The sequence below is a fragment of the Aspergillus pseudoviridinutans genome (genome assembly GCF_018340605.1).
Source record: "Aspergillus pseudoviridinutans IFM 55266 DNA, scaffold_1, whole genome shotgun sequence".
In the NCBI taxonomy this organism is placed as follows: domain Eukaryota; kingdom Fungi; phylum Ascomycota; class Eurotiomycetes; order Eurotiales; family Aspergillaceae; genus Aspergillus; species Aspergillus pseudoviridinutans.
The window spans coordinates 1,288,623-1,306,035 of NW_025091281.1; the positions used below are offsets into that span (position 1 = coordinate 1,288,623).

Below are 17,413 nucleotides of genomic sequence, written 5' to 3' on the forward strand. Positions count from 1 at the left end.
AAGACAGCAGGCTATATCAATAAACACAGAGGCATTTAAGTTGGAAATGAAACGCCAGTAATGTTGCACTTGCCGCCACACTGGTCAGTCGCTAGAAGTAAGTATCACGATTCAGAACAGCACACGGCCACATGTAGGCTAATCTTAGTGCCAAGATCTTCCTGTTTAGAGAAAGTCATCTCTATTCCGCTCTCGACAGTATACAAGGTCATGCACATTTCAATAGTGTACATCGTCATGAAAAAGAGAAAGGAAATAGTCCATTCGTCCCAGAGTGCCAAACACAATTACCGCCAAGAAATGAAATGCAGAGCAAACCAGCGCAGGCAATAAATTGAGAGGACAATCTTGGCCATATCCATCAATGGCAGTTAAGTCGTGGAAGATTTTCTCCCAGGAACTAAGATTTCGACTAGTCCATCATCTTCGCCGTCACTGCTGTCATTGTCATCGTCGTCCCCAAAAGGAGACGGACCAAACTGTGATCTTCGGAAGCTCCTGTAGCGGCCAGGCCCGAGATCTGGGTATCCTAGAGATTCGTTCATGATAGCTTCATCCTCTTCATCTGAGTCGAGCATTTCAGAACCAAGTGAGGGACCGACCATCTCGCCCATGTCATCCTCATCGTCATCAACTTCCAGGGGAACGCGCTCCTTGCGCCTCATGTCTACCCTGCCTTCCCCGTCATCATCCGAGGAATTAGTGGACATTGAATCAGGTGGGCTGAAGCCAGACTCGGGAAAAGTAGGCGATGAGAAAGGCTCGTCCTTGCGCGTATGTGGAAAGTCGCTGGAGGGAAAAGCGGCTCGGGAAGGCGAGTCCGTACCATCACCGTCATCGTCCAAGCCCGCAATCACAAAAGGGTTGGATGGCCACTGAACATCGCCATTCTCATGCTGGTTAGTTTGGTTTTGAGGCTCGCCTTCATTGCCGCCCGTTTCAGCAGCTTGCTGTTTCTGTGCGGCAAGCCGTGCTGCCAGCTGCCGTCGCGCGCGAGACGGTCCGAGGCTGAGAGGAGCAGGAGGTGGAGGAAGAATCGGTATAGGATGACTTGTTGAGTTGGTAGATGCCTAAGTTCACAACGTCGTCAGCAAGTGCTGTGGCTTGTATTACAGCAAAAGGGATTGGATCAACTATCAAGGCAGGGAGGAAGAGGGTCTGCATGAGTCAAATCATCCGGGCCAGAACCGTGTCCAGACAACTGAGTGACTCAGGAAATTGAGAACAGACCCAGAAGTCCATAACCCATCATCGGTCATCATTCAGATGCAGCTGGTCCTCTAGAGATGCATGGAATCAAGTTTGTATATCAATGCCTGAAGGAGCAGCCAAAGGACTAAATATCCGACTAGACCATCCGTTCAGACGGCTGCCGCAGGACCTCCGGGGATTCATCCCCAAAATGGGTCTGTACATGGACAAGAAGCGCTGAAGATACACGCTCTATGCTTATGTTCCCCAATGACCTCAAATCTCCTTCACCATCAACACCTATACGGCGCCAGTCTTCATCGACCGTTTGATGAGAGACAAGAAAGATTGATCAGGAAGGGGAAGTGGAAATGGAGTAGAACTGGAGGGACGGAGTAATTTGGGAGAGAAGAAGCCGAGAGGGAGCTCATGCATCGTTCATGTCAATGTCAGAAAATAAATCAGCACCCACATTTTCAGAACCACCTTCGGCGGATTGTTCGGTTAGGTTTCTGTCGTCTTGTTCCTCCATTTCCTCATCCTCATCGTCGCTGGAGCTTCCGAAGCCGCTCAGCAGAGAGCTGCTGCCGCCACCAAGACCAAAAGCGCCACCAGAAACACTGCCCTGGTTCATGTCGAAGTTTTGGAAGCCTGAATTGCCGACGCCACCATTCAAGCCAGCCTCGGCGAGCGCTGAAGAAGCGTTCATGCTTTGACCTTGATTCAGCAGGCCCTGACGGTGCCCGATAGCCATATCTGGTCGTACACCGCCGAGGATTGCATTATCTCGCTCTCGCGTCTCGGAAAGAGTTTGCTCCACGTAATCGATCCACTCCGGGTTCAAGACGCTTTCCATTACTGTAGGAGAAAGTAGCTCGGGTGGATGACGCTCGCTGAACTTGACAACCTCTTCCGCAATGAGGGTAAGATGACCCATGTAGCCGAGTCTGATGCGTTGCGTCCGCTGCGCTTCATCGCTTCGTTTTTGTCCAGCAACAATCGCCTGCGTAATGCGCCCTGTTTCGAAAAGATCGATTGCAAGACATCTATTGTATCCGCGCTCCATAGGTCCGTTAAAAACTTGCTGAACAACATCATACACAACGTTGTGAAGAAAATTGTTCCATGGAAAGCGGAAGAAGAAATCCTAGGGCACCCAGGGGTCAGATTCCGACACAATGCCTATCTCGCGCGGGCTAACTTACCAGTATCGTAGGTACGACCTTATTCTTCACAAACATAATTTTGAGATAATCACCAACGACCGGTTGGCCGTTCGAGTCGAGCTGAACGTAGGAATTGATGTGCGCCCGCAAGTCTTCAGCATCGGTGTTTGAGGGCACCGGGTCTAATCCACGGTCGGTGGAATCTTGAGCATTCCCGACCTGGCCAGCAGTATCAGGTGTTGAAGCTACTGATTCCTTTTCCTGTTGTTGTGTGGAGAACAGAGGCGCTGGTACAGCTTCGGGGTCGGACGACATCTGTGCAGCAGAGGGAGACTCCGAGTCGTTTGGGGGGAGGATCTCAGACTTTCCGACATCTTCCTGGGCCGTGGTTTCCTCGGAGACCCGTTGGTCTCCCAAATCCATTGCATTGAGCTGGTCTGTAAGGTCAGACACCGTAGGTGGGAGATTCTTGTCAGAGTTGCTTCCTTCTTTTGTGTCCGTTTCAGCCTCGGCATGATCATGGGCTTCGCCAGAATCACTTTCTTTGTCGTTCATCGAGGTTGATGTTCTCGATGCATCACTCACTTCCGGCTCAGTCTGCCCACTACCAGGATCCGTTCTCTCGGCAAGTTTCTCCTTGTCGACCAGGACGCCAGAAGAATCGACGTCCTCGAACCCATCTTCACCAGCGTTCGAAACTTCAAGGACTCGAGAATCCTCAGGGGAACCGGAGTCGATAACAGAACCATTGATAAAGTCTGCGGTAGAATCGTTGCCTTCGAGGGCAGACGACTCTTTGTGCGGATTGAAGGCGCCTTCGCGGAAAAGTCTTTCTCGTTCAGCATCGCGTTGGCGGACATACTCATCACTTCCGGGTTCGTTCAGAAGACCCATGTTACTGCAGTGTAACAGCTCTGCCATCAATTCACATGTCTTGAAACGGTCAAAGCCAAGAGGCTCAATTTTAGCGCCCCAAGCAGAGCTGAGCTGTCCTCTGTCCACGCTTCGTACTTTTCCATTGTCATTGATAGTATGCTTGGAGCTTCGAATCAGTGCCATGAAGTCCGGTATATGTTTGGCAAAAATCCGTAGCAGGTTGCCCAGATAGATAGGGTCGTATGTCGTAGGAGGCGAATCATGGCCACCGATGGTCTCTGGGTCGTAATCCGAGTTATTTTTCCGAATAACTTCAATTACGATACCAACGCCCACTGTCAGCGGGTTTCCACCTTGCAACATGGCCTTGATTAGAGTCTCTACGCACTCTGCGGAGACGAGCTGGCGAGTGAGACTATTGGGTCCAATGCAGGATTGGTCGTTCTGAGTCGCATTTGCCGAAATAGTGATGATGGCCTTGAGAAAGTCTCCTGCAGAGGTTTGCACGGAGGCCGGATGCTCTGGGGTTAAGAAGGACAAAAGTGTAGGAATCAGGTTCTGTGCTCTCAGCCACTGCGATGGGTGTCAGTCTTGACCTTAAAAAAACAGGGGACTATTTTATGATGAACACACATCCACAATTCCCTGGCCTCCTTCGGCCTTCTCCAGACTGATAATCTTCAACAAGAGGTCCATGACCATGGGATTGTCGACATGCTGGAGGATCGCCGGGACAATACCGTCCAGAGACTTGAAGAACTCCAGCATCTCACTGGTCTTTCGATCAAACAACGTTTCGTTGACTTTCGTGAAGTAACCCGCCTGAATAGGATCCAAGGAGGGTCGCCTCCTCACAAAGCCCCAAAAGTCGCGCAGGTAGCTTGTATTCGCCATTATTGACTCCAATATTGACCATGTTTCAGACGAGAGAATTTCGCACGCGATGTACGCATGCTTCAAACGGTTCTTCTCAGCTCGGTCCAGATCTTCAGGATCCAAGATCTCCTTCAGCGGGTCGACTTTCTTCTCTCCTTCGTTTGGAGCATCTTTATTCGTTTGAGGGGCATTAGAGTCGTTCGAATCGTCCTCGTCGTCATCATCATCCTCGTTCACCAGGCTGGGTGCAATCACGTAGTCCATAAGGCGTTTCAAGACATGATCGTCTCGCAGATATTCTATGAGTTTCGTATTATGTTGCTTGAGCTCCTGGATCAACTCTGACTCGTCCAACAGCTCTTCGAGACTGACATCAGGCTTGTCGAGCAGGGTATCAATGGTGGAGACACTCGCGTATCCCCCGAAGCGCCAAAACATCTTGAACTATAGATTCGAGAGAAAATCGTCATGGAAAACAAGTAAGGTATAACAAGCACACTTTTGTTCTTGGTCTGATCCGCTCCGAGAGTCGTAACGGAGACGTCTAAATGATACAGCGCAACGAGTAAGAAACGCCGATTGGTTCAACGTACGGAAGTTATTCCTGCTAGATTAGAAATGTTTCCAAAACGGTTCGATTCGTGAGGTTTGTCTCAAGGGAAGGCGATGATAATAGTTGCGAAATGAATACGGTCGGAGCGGCCAAGCGCTGCGTGTCAGAACTCAGCAAGTCAGCAATCATTTACTAGCTAGAGCATGATCAAGCGGTTGAAATGGTGCAAACCAAGGTGTAGCCCAGTAATCAAAGCCTTAGGGGAGTCATTCATTCTGAAGAGGGGAAAGGGACACTAAGGGATAGCAGCAGGGGGAGGCTGGCAGGAAGGAGGCAAATACGCCAGATCAAAGACGAGATAGCGATTCAACAGGGAAGAAAATAAGAGCGAAATGATTCATACCTTCAAGACCTTATGATAAGAGAGTGACAAAGAAAGAGAGGGCGGCGCCAGACTCCTTGTGGAGTGTTTTGCAGGACCGGCGTAAGCTGATCGAGTCCGTGTTTCCTTGCGCGGCACAGGAACCTGTTGCACAGGCGAGACCAGTCGGTCAAGTTGGTAGGAGAATCAACCGTCGGTCGTCAAGGTACAGATGTAGACGGTCAATAGAGGACAGAGTCACAGCTGACGTTCAGGGATCACGTCGACGTGCTGCGCTGGCGGCTGCGTCTGGATCGGCCGGCAACTTTGATCCCTGGAGGACTGATGAACCAGGCTGAGCGGAAATACCCAACGAGATCCGACAAGCGGCGGCGGGGAAATTCCACGCGACCTCTAGGCGAGAGGTGGAGGGGGAGATGAAAAGAGCTGGAAAATGTGACAGATCGTTTCAGGATGGTCTTGAAGTAGATAAACTTTATGATAAGAAGAATGAAATCATATTTTCTATATTCAGGTGTACTCCGTAGTATATGAGTCGATGTTCACGACATTTGTGACTCTTTTCTCTTCCTTTCGTTGTCGATGGAGGAAAGTTGGTGCTTTCCGATGCGCTGCGACCTGAACGATCTCACAATACTCGGTAGTCGCTTGCTGAGTGTGTCGTATATGACAATTGCAATGGCCAAATTGATAAATATAGATCAGGTACTGCACTGGGACTGCTAAGTGTTAAATACTTCGAAGTCAAGCAGGTCTCCGTGATTACGTCCCACTGAGGTCGATGGACAACAAGGACTTTAAAGGGACCATCCACCCACACAGACATTAATCAACGTGGTCACACGTGCTATAAGCCCCCAATTATTACGAAATGCCAGGTTGTAAGCGAGACTTTTTAGCCAGGATGATCGATACTACTCTGATTGGAGTGGATGGCTTAAATCGCCGTCAGATGATGGTTTATTCCGTAGGTTAATGGACTCCAAGACTACTAGTACGGAGCCTTATTTGTTATGGGATCTGACGAACTGATGATCCCATCACGTGTCTATAACCTTGATCGGTGTATGCCGGATTCAGGCAACCATACTCATGAAATCCAGTTCTGATAGACCAATTAGTATGGTAGACAATAGAGATTTTCTGTTGAATTCTACTGAGGTATTATTGACAGTTCCAAGACCTCTGTACGATTCCCGTTGGTAGCCTAGGGCATCTTCCCGCGTCCTTAGGCGGCAACAACACCCCTGCCACTATCAACTGGTGCTGATCCCCGCCCCTACATCACTCCGCACTGTACTCACCACACTATCTCATACTTGACACACAACCTCAAGAAAGATGAACCGACTATTTGGAACGAAAAATACGGCTCCCAAGCCAACGCTTGACGATGCGATCTCCAAAGTAGGTCCCCTTCCGACTCTCTTCAACTAGCCTCTCTACCTCTCCCCGCATGAGCTAACACCCCGCCGTTATAAAGGTGGACAACCGCGTCGCGAGCATCGACGTCAAACTAGCCTCTCTCAACGCCGAACTCTCAACCTACCAAGCCAAAATCGCCAAGATGCGCGACGGACCAGGCAAGACCGCACTTCGCCAGAAGGCACTCAAGGTCCTGCAGCGCCGCAAACAATACGAAGCCCAACGGGATCAGCTGTCCCAGCAATCTTGGAACATGGAACAGGCAGGGATGATGCAGGATAACTTGAAGAACGTGATGACGACAGTTGACGCGATGAAGACGACGACCAAGGAGCTGAAGAAGCAGTATGGCAAGGTCGACATAGACAAGATCGAGCGCATGCAGGATGAGATGGCCGATCTGATGGATATCGGCAATGAGATCCAGGAGAGTATTTCGCGAGCGTATGATATCCCCGAGGATGTGGATGAGGCGGAACTCGATGCGGAGTTGGAGGCCCTGGGTGAGGAGTCAATGTTTGAGAGTGCGATGGGCGAGAGTGCCATGCCTAGCTTCATGCAGGATGAGGTGGCACCGCCGCAATTTATCGACGAGCCTCCGGAACAAGCCAAGGTCAAGGAGCCTGCTGGCGGGCTGGGCTAATACATGAGATTGACGATTGATGTTCTGGAGCATGAAAGCAATGGCGTTTTGGGAATGTTCATTTCCTTTTTTTTTTTTTTTTTGGTTTGTTAGTCTCTGCTCTACGAGACGCTCTCGATTGCGCTCCTCCGGAGGTTATCTTTCTATTCTATAACACTTGGGATGATATTCCGCAACTCTGCGTCTAAGTCTAAGTCTAATGTCATGTAAGGCGAGGCAACGACGAAGTTTGTATCAGGCCCTGCCCAATCCGACGAGGACCAGCAACGCCACGTTCATCACTGCCATTACCAACCAGATTAGTATGGCTATCGCAGAAACTAGAAAGTTATTTCGCATCTTGACTCCTTCGGACGGAATATCCGCCTCGTCGCCGCCAACGCGATCGGTTGGCACGGTCATATAACGGTTGCGACAGGTGAAATAGATCAAGGGTGCCGACACGAAGGGTAGAATTACGCTCAGTACTACTTGACTGGCGGTAAGGGTTTTGTTTAACCCGTCCTTTCCCACAGCTGCTGCGATGATGATACTGGGGATTATGCTGATGGATCGAGTAATGAGTCTGCGAAGCCAGGGCTTGATGGTCCATTTCAGCATCCCCTCACTCACCATTTGACCCGCCATAGTGCACACGATCCCGGCCGAAATGCCCGACAGGAGCAGTGCCAGCGCAAAGATCAAGCCGGCAGCCGGAGCTATGGAACTGGATAGTAAGTCGTGGATTCCCCAGAGGTCAGCGCCGTTAGCGCTAGAACTCCCGTATAGGGAGGCACCGGCAACGATCAGGATGGAACTGTTTACAAAAAGAGCAAAGGTGAAAAGCGAGAGCGACAACTCTATGATCGAGTACGTCATGCAGCCTCGGATGGCGTGGATAGATGGCCTGTACTCGACCTCTCCGCTAGTGCTTCCAAGACAGACGGCCGGGTCCACATATCCCTTTGTGACATCGAACTCCTTCAAGCGCGGCTGGACAACACCACTACCAAGAAATATGGAGTGAGGCATGACTGTAGCACCGAGAATGCCGCAGCTCTGATACAAACTGGAGGGAAAATGAGCTTCAGTCAGTGCCTTAGATCTTAACGTAGCTTGCACGGGGACCCACTCACCCGTTGGACTGTACTATGGCGGAAGAGGGTATATAGCCTCTGAACACATCGCCAACGGACTGTCCTTTGATAAGAGAAAGCTGTATACAGAAGCATACCACCACTCCCAGGACCAATGCCATAACAAAGTATTCAAAGAGTCGCAGCCCCCACATGGATCCGTCGGGTCTATAGAAAATGAGAAGGATGAGAACATCGGCGAGCGTGATGGCACATCCAGCGACCAGAGGAATTTTAAGGAGGAGGTTGAGAGCGATAGCTGAACCCACGACCTAGGAATAAGATCAGTCAGGACTTGGAGAGGGAAGTACAGTCGAGTAGGCAGGCCATACCTCGGCAATGTCAGTCGCGACAATGGCGGCTTCTGACATAAAGTACAGAATGTATACCAACCATTTAGGAAGATGCTCCCTACAATTCTCCGCCAGGTTGAGACCAGTCACACTTCCAAGCTTGATACACAAGGACTGCAGGAAAATGGCGAAGAGATTAGAAAGCAGGACAATGAAAAGCAGCGCATATCGGAACTCTGAACCAGCAGCCACATCGGTGGCATAATTTCCGGGATCAATGTAAGCAACAGCAATCAAGAACCCGGGGCCCACGAAGCGAGCAAACTTGGCAAGACTCTGCCCGACATGGAGAATATGGGAGGTGATTATCGAAGTGAAATCTGAATGACGGCGGGGTGATCCGCTGTGACTCTGGGGATTTTCGTATCCAGAGGCAGCAGCGACCACTCCGCCTAGCGTCTTCGTCTCCACGATTTTGGATTCGGTACCGTCTTGACGGTGTAGCTGAGAGTCTGTCTCCATCATGTCTTGTCCCGAGACTCCTCCCATTCCCGACGCATGCCTCCGGTGTACCTTGGAGTTGGCAATGCCATTGAGATCATTTCGAGTAGTTATATCTGCATTCAACGCGGGAGGATTCTGGTTCCAGCCCGGATGCTCAAGAGTGTCGTCGGTTCGTGACGGACAATTCATCGCTGGGCCGTGGTGCAGATCGTGCAGGCGTCAGGCCAATTGCCGAAGCACGATTAAGTATGATTGATGCTCGTGCTCGGATGTTGAAACTGATTCATCTCATAGACGAATCTAGAATTGTCGATGTACGTCGGAATCAAAGCTGAGGACCTGCGGGGCAGAAGGCCCGAAACTGCCCGATTGCGCTGGTTCGCTGTAGACAAACGCGCATCAATATCCTAGATCCACCAGGTCGACGCATAGAAATGGCCAAAGCGACCGGCAGGATACAGCGAAGAATTTGGATCTTCTCGACACAAAAACAATGGATAAAACTACTTCGTAAGGTAAGGTCAACGATGACGGCATGGTGGCCTAGCCTTTGCATCAGAATTTTTAGTGAGGTCCGTCAGTTCCATACTAGAAATAATAAGGTTAAGATCAAGCAGAGAAGCCATAAGGCCCGATACGACAAAGCAAAATCGATCAAATATGCGGGAGACTGAACCGACTGCACTTAGTTGTTATACAATAGATAAATCGAAGGTACTTATGTAAGTAGAAGATCAAGAAGATTACTGAGTACAATGAGGGGACGAAGTAGTACCTAGTAGTAAATGATCTACCACCATTGGGCCACCCCCGCGAACCAGAAGATCGCACTGATGAAGCCTTGCCTTGGCGTCCGCATGTGGTTTTTCCAAATTGCGTGGTATCTGCGGAGTACCATCTCCCATCTATCTCCTAATACGTTGAGATATAGAATTGCGAACGAGTCAAGAATTTGACTTCGATATCTAAAACATTGAGACTCCTGATGGGGATTGGTGATAAGATCAAAGAACGCTCGAGTATCATGTTTAGTGGTGATAACGTAGTAGGATATCACCAGGCTCAAATACCGTCATCCGGGGATCATAACAAGTGACGACAGTCCTCAGTAACGTCGAGGATGTATGGGATTAGGACAATCAATTATTGATCAACAGTTGATCATCATCATCATCATCGTCATGTAGATAGTCTAGACACAATTCTACCTTGGCTTGTCGAGTATAGATAGACTACTCCGTATTGATAAGTATTTTGCCCCCTCATCGTTGCCCCCAGCAACCTCACTGCCACTCTCTGTTTACTCCCTCCACCACCCTCGATTCCAGCCACTGTGCAACGGCGTTGGTGGATAAAGTTGGTGGATGGATGCTGCATGCGCCTGTTGGTCATCTTTTTCGACTCATCCGAGACTCTTCTCACTTCCGGACTATCCACCTGGTGATCATTCGCTGTGCCGTGCTGGGTCTCGCTGTCCCTTCGATGTCGCCGGCTTTTTATTACTTCCTGCTGTCTGCCCCCGTCGAGTCCTGACTTCAAGCAGATACTACCTGCTCGCCAATGTCTTGTTTTTTCCCATCTTGCTGTGTCTTTTTGCTTGCTTGCAATTTGTGATTTTGTCGTTCTTGCTCTGTCTGGTGCTTTCTTGTCCGACTTACCATTTGATTTGTTACATTACTTCTTCTCACCTGCGATCGGAGCATCTTCTCACCGTAAGTTTATTGATGTCTATCCGTCCCAGTAGAGGTTCGTCTTTGCATGATTGTTATTTGCAACGTCACTGACGGCTGTCGTTATGCTTCGGTTAGTTTCTGGTCAAAGGCGATTGAAATGGCTCCCAACATGCACCCCCCCGAGATCTTCGACGATGCCACCCGAACTCCTACCAAACTTGGGTTCCGAGCGATTCTCGCCAAAGCTCATAGACGAAACCAATCTGCGGACGATGCTATCCCTCCAAAGATTTTCCCCAGGTCCACACCGGCGGAAAGCGCATCTTGGTCACCAGCCGACCAGGCCTACCCTGCACTAAACCAACATCCGCTGGGCGAAAGAGCCCACAACCGTGACGCGGCAGATGGCACTTCATTCCAGCAGAAGCCGCCCGAAAAGACAGGAAAAGGGGGCTTGCACAAGAAGACGAAGAGTACTGTGTCGCTGAAGTCGTTGAGAAACTACATGGAACGCAAGGAAAACAAGGCCGGTGGTGCGCAGGAGGACGAGTCGTTGGGTTGGAAGCCTAAGAAGGCAAAGTCGGCAAACAGCCTCAGTGCCATCCTAAAACGATCACAGCGGGGAAGGAAGGCCGAGGGATCAAAAGACGTCCGAGACAAAGAAAATCGAAGCCCCTCTGATCTGGTGGACAGCATGCCATCTCCTGTCTGGAACCCGTACGGGTCCGACTCCTTCCACAACCAGACTGAAGTGCCGCAGTCCCCAAATAAGCGCCGAACATTACAAGAAGAAGTCTCGCTGTACACGCCCAAAGGCTATGGCCCAGCGCAACAGCGAAATTTTTATGATTACCATCAGCCCTCTCTCGCTAATCGCTCTGATGCCAAGCCCCGTCCGAAATCTGATAATCTTTCAGGAAATCGAAAGTTAAGGGAGGCACTGGGTAGTATCCAAACAGTGCCGTCTGACAACCCAATTGCGGTGGATCAGCCTGAGACTGAGTCCCAGCGAGGTCAAGGAAGGCCTCGTATGTCAAGGTCCGAATCGCACCCAGAGCCTGAGATGAAGCCAGATGCGAGCCCAAAGAAACCATCACGCGTGCAGGCGGCAATCTCCGCCTTCAACGCGAAGGAGAAAGAAGCAGAGGTACAACGACGCTTGAACCCGAAGGACCTGGAAAGCGAATTCGAAAAGCTCCTTGTCAGTTGCCTAATTAAGAACTACTTTCGTCCGGCACGCACATGCTGACTAGTGACATAGGATGCGCGGAACATTCCCCACAATATGAGGGACAAGATGAGGGCATTGGACACTAGCATCAAGGCTGATTTTATCCAAAAGGATAGAGCAGAGAACAACACTCCACAGAGCGCTGCTCCTTCCTCGGCCAATGACAGCACTGGTCGCCGAGGTCGCAAAAGCGAGTCGAAGGATGAGCGACAGAGTCATGACGGAAAAGGGTCCCGATCGAGATCCAGGAGTCGCGGATTTACCTTTTCTAAAGGTGGCTCCTCACCTGGGAAAAAGCAGCGGCCTGAAAGCGGAAGCTTCTATCGGCGTCCAAAGTCTGCTGATTTGTCCCAACCGGCGAGTCTCTCAAAAATCCTGACACCAGCGACGTCTACCGTCTCGCTCTCCGCTACAGCCAGTCGCGACACTGCTGCCGATCCATCGGACTTTGTCCACTATCTACGTGAGATACAAAAGCCCGAGATGATCGAGATTGGTAAGGTACACAAGCTCCGTATTCTATTGCGCAATGAGACCGTCAACTGGGTTGATACATTCATTACCGATGGCGGTATGGACGAAATTGTCCAGTTGCTTTACAGGATAATGAAAGTTGAATGGCGGTACGTTCTTTGTGGCCCAGTCTGATGGCTTTATGCACAAATACTGATATCTTCGTCAGGGAGGAGCATGAGGACACCCTGCTTCATGAAACCCTTTTGTGCCTGAAGGCTCTTTGCACAACTTCTGTCGCATTGAAGCACCTGACCAAAATTGAAGCCGAACTATTCCCAGCATTGTTGAAGATGCTCTTCGATGAGGAAAAGAAAGGACCGAGCGAATACACCACTCGTAGCATCATCATGAACCTCCTCTTTACTCAGCTTGCTACAGCCCCCTCCGACGAGATGGCAACAGCATGTGCCTCACGGATCCTTTCCTACTTGCAGGATCCAAGTCCCCCGGAAGAAAACCAGCCCCTCTCGTTCATTGCCAATATCTACCAGTCTCGCCCTTATCGAGTGTGGTGTAAGGAAGTCAGCAATGTAACCAAAGAGGTGTTTTGGATTTTCCTTCATCATCTCAATGTCATACCCATCGTCAAGTCCGACAAATCGCCATCAGAACTGGAGCAACAGACGTTCCGAGAGCGTCATTTTCCGGCACCTAGACCGCCTGTTCCCGCTGCGCCGTATGTAGGTGGGGTTGAATGGGATGCCACCAACTATCTCGCAGCGCATCTTGACCTCATGAACGGCCTCATCGCATGTATGCCGTCTGTCGAAGAACGCAACAAGTTGCGTTCAGAACTCCGCGCTTCCGGATTTGAGAAGGTAATGGGCGGTAGTCTGAGGACATGCAAGGAGAAATTTTACTCCTCCGTCCACGATTGTCTCCGGACATGGATTGCGGCTGCTATCGAGGACGGGTGGCCGTACACATTCGTTCGGGAGGGTCCGCCTCGACCGGAACCTGGATCTCCTGTCAAGTCCCCAGTCAAGGCCGGAGGTGGTATCCCTAAGAAGGGTATCCTTGACGAAAAGCCTCCCAGGTTGGAGCTTGCACTGGACCTGCCTTCCAACAATCAAGTTTCTCAGAAGGCGGATGGCCTGGGCAATTGGCTGTGACAAGCCCGTTTGGTGTTACAGCATGCGAATTCATATTTGTGGCGAATCTGCTTTCATGAGTTTTGATGTCTTGATTCAATAACTCATCGACTTTCTCTGTGAAGTCAACTCCATCATGCGATCATGACCCGGCGTTCTAGGTCCTGCTTTTCTGTTGCTGTTACTCTCTGCTGCGTTTTTCTTTCCCCCTCTCATGAGCACTCCCGTCACTCGTTCACCTTCATCTGGGTTTGCTGACTTTGTTTTACTGGAGTAATTGGATACTGAACGGCGTTGGCATTTCTTTGGTGTTTTGGGCGCATCTGTCAGCTGAACTACGGCCATGGCGACACGACTTTTAATGAAGCAACAGGGCCAACATGATGAGATTTCTCCTTTCTCCTTTTCAAACACATTTTCAGACGGCAGTGAACTCTTATGAATTTGTTTTCTTTTGGACATGCAACTCGTAGTTCAGATTGACACTGACCAAGTCCGCGAGCAGTATAGCGGAGGTTTCAAGCTTGTCAGGTAGGGAGTCGCCCTGCTTTGGTAGTCTTTGCGGATAGTACATTGATTCATACATATGTTACAGTTATTATGTACAGCAGCACTAGATTGATTATCGAGTTGGGACAAGCGAGACCGCCAATTGATCTTCTATGGGTGATGTCTACTCCTGAGTAGTATCGTCAGCTCTCCTGACAGGGCGTGGAGGCGGCGGAGTAGAGAATGTATCCTTAACGCCGGAAAAGAAAGCCCGTCGAATCTGTTTTTGTAGAACAAGCAGGTTAGCGACACCTCTCAGCAGTATATCAGGGGAAACGCCTACCCCATCGAACGGACTTCCCCTCTCATCCCACTCCATAAACAGCAAAGCATATATCAAAACAACTACAAGAGACAAGCCACATTAGTGCCCATTCTTTCTATCCTTTTCCCCGACCAAGATAGGAAACCTACATCCGATTACCCCCCATTGAAGCAACTTGGTCGCCTTGACCCACTTAGGCCGAGCGAACTTGAGCGCGGCGCGCCGTCGGTACTTGCGCTCGAGCCGGAACTGGTGTTTCGGGGAAAGCTTGGACATATCCGGGGGCCATTGGCGCTTTGGCTTGTAGGGGCTGTAGTAGGGGGCCGGTTCGCCGTCGAGGGGTGGTTCGGGGGGGATTGTGTGGTCGGTGTCGGGTTTCGAGGTGAGGCGGAACGGGGATGACGAGACAGGAGTGGAGTGGGAGAATGGCCGGGATAGAGCTGATTGTGAGAGAGGGTTCGGGTTCTGCTAGGATAGGTGGTTAGAAAGGAACGACGAGGGGAGGGATAAGGAAGATCGCACGCTGCATGTTGCTCGGGATGGTCTTAATGAGGAGGGTTGGATGTGGATTGATCGGGAGGGGGATGCGCGTGCGGCTGTTGCCAGACCACGCAGTATCTGCGAGCGCATTATGCAGTTGTTAAGCAAAATGAAATAGATCAGGTGAAGGTGCAGCGAAGGAGATTGGTGAGCTATTGTCTATTGAGATCTTGTGGAGGTGGCCGGAACTTTTTTGATGTTGGATACAATGCGGAGAGAAAAAGATGTCGGGGATTCCGCCGCCGACTCTCCGCTCGGATTTAATACTTGAGCTCTCTATAGGAGAGGTATGGAGTGGTCAATTCTGATTGATATTTATGATCTTTAATAATCTTGAAAGAGATCTAAGCAGAGGAAGCTTGACAAGGACACTAAAGTGCAGCAGTAACATCATTTGTGTCTGTATGTTGAATTCCACAAACATGATGAAGTATATTAAGTTCAGAGTATTCTAAGACCATATTTTCAGGTACCATCACAATAGAGACTCCCACTTTGTCAGTACTACTATCTATGTAGTGGATTATATAAAAACAATTCCTGTCAACGCAGTGTATAATGATGCATAAGCGAAGGCATTCACAAGATCATGCATAATCATTGTCAAAATAGCTGAGTAACTCGGATCAAATGACGACAAGCCTACAATAGCTCAGTTTCTTCATTAATGCCTAGGCTCCAAGGCACAAGGGAAGATCATCTGCAGTCTTCTGCACCGTCATCTGCTGATCGATGATTCTTCACATGAAAATTGAGAGACATGGTTCCTCGCCGGAGATCCCGTGACTCTGGTTTTTTAGCGGAACAACATTGATGCGGCTGGACCTCGGTACTTTCACAGGTTTGGATACACGCCGACTGCAAAGGGTAACAAGACCGAGAGATTTAATGATTACTCCACGTTGGGTTTTTCTGGGGTTATAAAGGGGACTCCCCAGTTTAGCATCACTCTCGTATCCCATACTTTTTGAAGAGCTCTACTTTGTTGTCCTTTGGTCTCTTTGCATATACCCTTGGTTTATATTGACGTCATCATGTCTTCTGGTAAGTCGTACTCTTTCACCTCGGTCGACTTGAGATATACTGACTACGTTGGGGGTTCACAGCTCAACAGCGTCTTTCTCAGGTCTCCTCCCACTTCACGTTGGGAGGCAAGAAGGGTGTCGCCGCCATCACCGAGAAGCATCCCGATGATATCGTTGTCACATGTGCCCTGCGTACTGCCCTGACCAAGGGCGGAAAGGGTGGTTTCAAGGATACCGCTGCCGCTGATCTGTTGGCCGGTGTCTTCAAGGGCGTCATCGACCGCAGTGGCATCGACCCCAAGGTGGTGGAGGATGTTGCTGTTGGCTCCGTCCTTGCCCCTGGTGGCGGTGCTACCGAGTTCCGTGCTGCTGCCCTTGTTGCCGGGTTCCCCGAGTCGACTGCTGTCAAGAGCTTGAACAGACAGTGCTCCAGTGGTCTCCAGGCCATTGTGGACATTGCCAACGCAATCAAGTCCGGTATGATTGAAGTTGGTATTGGTGCAGGTGTGGAGAGCATGTCCTCTCAGTACGGGTAAGTCGAACCATTCTTTTGCAATACGGAAAAAAAGGCCCGAATGCTGACAAACTTCCGTCACGTAGTCCTGGTGCCGTTACCGAGTTCTCCGAGCTCCTTGAGAGCCACCCCGAGTCCGCCAACTGCAAGGTCCCCATGGGTGTCTTGTCGGAACAGATGGCTAAGGACCGTAACGTCTCTCGCGCCGTCCAAGATGCTTTCGCTGCCTCTTCATACCAGAAGGCCGTCAAGGCTCAGAAGGCCGGTCTCTTCAACGAGGAGATTGTTCCTCTCCAGGTCAAGTGGACTGATCCCAAGTCCGGCGAGGAGAAGACCATTACCGTCAAGGCCGACGACGGCATCCGTGACGGCATCACCGCCGAGTCCCTCGGCAAGATCCGTCCTGCTTTCGCCAAGGATGGTTCCATCCACGCCGGTAACGCCTCTCAGATCTCTGACGGTGCTGCCGCCGTGCTGCTCATGAAGCGTTCCACCGCCGAGCGCCTGGGCCAGAAGATCATTGGCAAGTATGTTGCCGCCAGCGTTGTCGGTGTCAAGCCCCTGCTCATGGGTATTGGCCCCTGGAAGGCCATCCCTGTCGCCCTTGAAAAGGCTGGCATCAGCAAGGACGAGGTCGACATCTATGAGATCAACGAGGCCTTCGCTTCTCAGTGTGTGTGGTGTGTCAACGAGCTTGGCCTGCCTCAGGAAAAGATCAACCCCAAGGGAGGAGCTATCGCCTTTGGCCACCCTCTCGGCTGCACCGGTGCTAGACAGATCAGCACCCTTCTGACAGAGCTGAAGCGCACCAACAAGAAGGTCGGTGTCACCAGCATGTGTGTGGGTACGGGTATGGGTATGGCCGCTGTCTGGGTTGCCGAATAAACAAAAGAAGGAATGAGCTGGTTTCATTGCTTTTCTTCTCTGCTTTTCTTTGTATAGCGATGACATATATCATGTTACCACCTTCTTGATTGTATTGAAT

At 50.4% G+C, this 17,413-nt stretch overlaps 6 protein-coding genes across 6 annotated transcripts; 3 read left to right on the forward strand and 3 right to left on the reverse strand.

The window, feature by feature from the left end:
- Window positions 1-371: 371 nt before the first annotated feature.
- Asppvi_000462 (uncharacterized protein) lies at window positions 372-4,547 on the reverse strand (the record flags this gene model as incomplete). The annotated part of the gene is made up of 4 exons (XM_043296771.1): window positions 372-1,070; window positions 1,664-2,338; window positions 2,397-3,806; window positions 3,867-4,547. 4 exons carry the CDS (start codon window positions 4,545-4,547, stop codon window positions 372-374), a joined length of 3,465 nt encoding a protein of 1,154 aa, XP_043152706.1.
- Window positions 4,548-6,385: 1,838 nt separating this feature from the next.
- Window positions 6,386-7,112, forward strand: Asppvi_000463 (putative SNF7 family protein (Cta1); the record flags this gene model as incomplete). Its single annotated transcript, XM_043296772.1, has 2 exons — window positions 6,386-6,451; window positions 6,528-7,112. 2 exons carry the CDS (start codon window positions 6,386-6,388, stop codon window positions 7,110-7,112), a joined length of 651 nt encoding a protein of 216 aa, XP_043152707.1.
- A 234-nt stretch (window positions 7,113-7,346) lies between these two features.
- Asppvi_000464 (NRAMP family metal ion transporter) lies at window positions 7,347-9,213 on the reverse strand (the record flags this gene model as incomplete). Its single annotated transcript, XM_043296773.1, has 3 exons — window positions 7,347-8,160; window positions 8,228-8,499; window positions 8,560-9,213. The coding sequence occupies 3 exons, from the start codon at window positions 9,211-9,213 to the stop codon at window positions 7,347-7,349; spliced, it is 1,740 nt and encodes a 579-aa protein (XP_043152708.1).
- Window positions 9,214-10,854: 1,641 nt separating this feature from the next.
- Window positions 10,855-13,556, forward strand: Asppvi_000465 (uncharacterized protein; the record flags this gene model as incomplete). Its single annotated transcript, XM_043296774.1, has 3 exons — window positions 10,855-11,898; window positions 11,959-12,551; window positions 12,611-13,556. 3 exons carry the CDS (start codon window positions 10,855-10,857, stop codon window positions 13,554-13,556), a joined length of 2,583 nt encoding a protein of 860 aa, XP_043152709.1.
- A 652-nt stretch (window positions 13,557-14,208) lies between these two features.
- On the reverse strand, window positions 14,209-14,979 carry Asppvi_000466 (uncharacterized protein; the record flags this gene model as incomplete). Its single annotated transcript, XM_043296775.1, has 4 exons — window positions 14,209-14,304; window positions 14,368-14,429; window positions 14,499-14,817; window positions 14,872-14,979. The coding sequence occupies 4 exons, from the start codon at window positions 14,977-14,979 to the stop codon at window positions 14,209-14,211; spliced, it is 585 nt and encodes a 194-aa protein (XP_043152710.1).
- Window positions 14,980-15,923: 944 nt separating this feature from the next.
- Window positions 15,924-17,313, forward strand: Asppvi_000467 (3-ketoacyl-coA thiolase peroxisomal A precursor; the record flags this gene model as incomplete). Its single annotated transcript, XM_043296776.1, has 3 exons — window positions 15,924-15,933; window positions 15,996-16,446; window positions 16,515-17,313. The coding sequence occupies 3 exons, from the start codon at window positions 15,924-15,926 to the stop codon at window positions 17,311-17,313; spliced, it is 1,260 nt and encodes a 419-aa protein (XP_043152711.1).
- Between the last annotated feature and the right edge of the window lie 100 nt (window positions 17,314-17,413).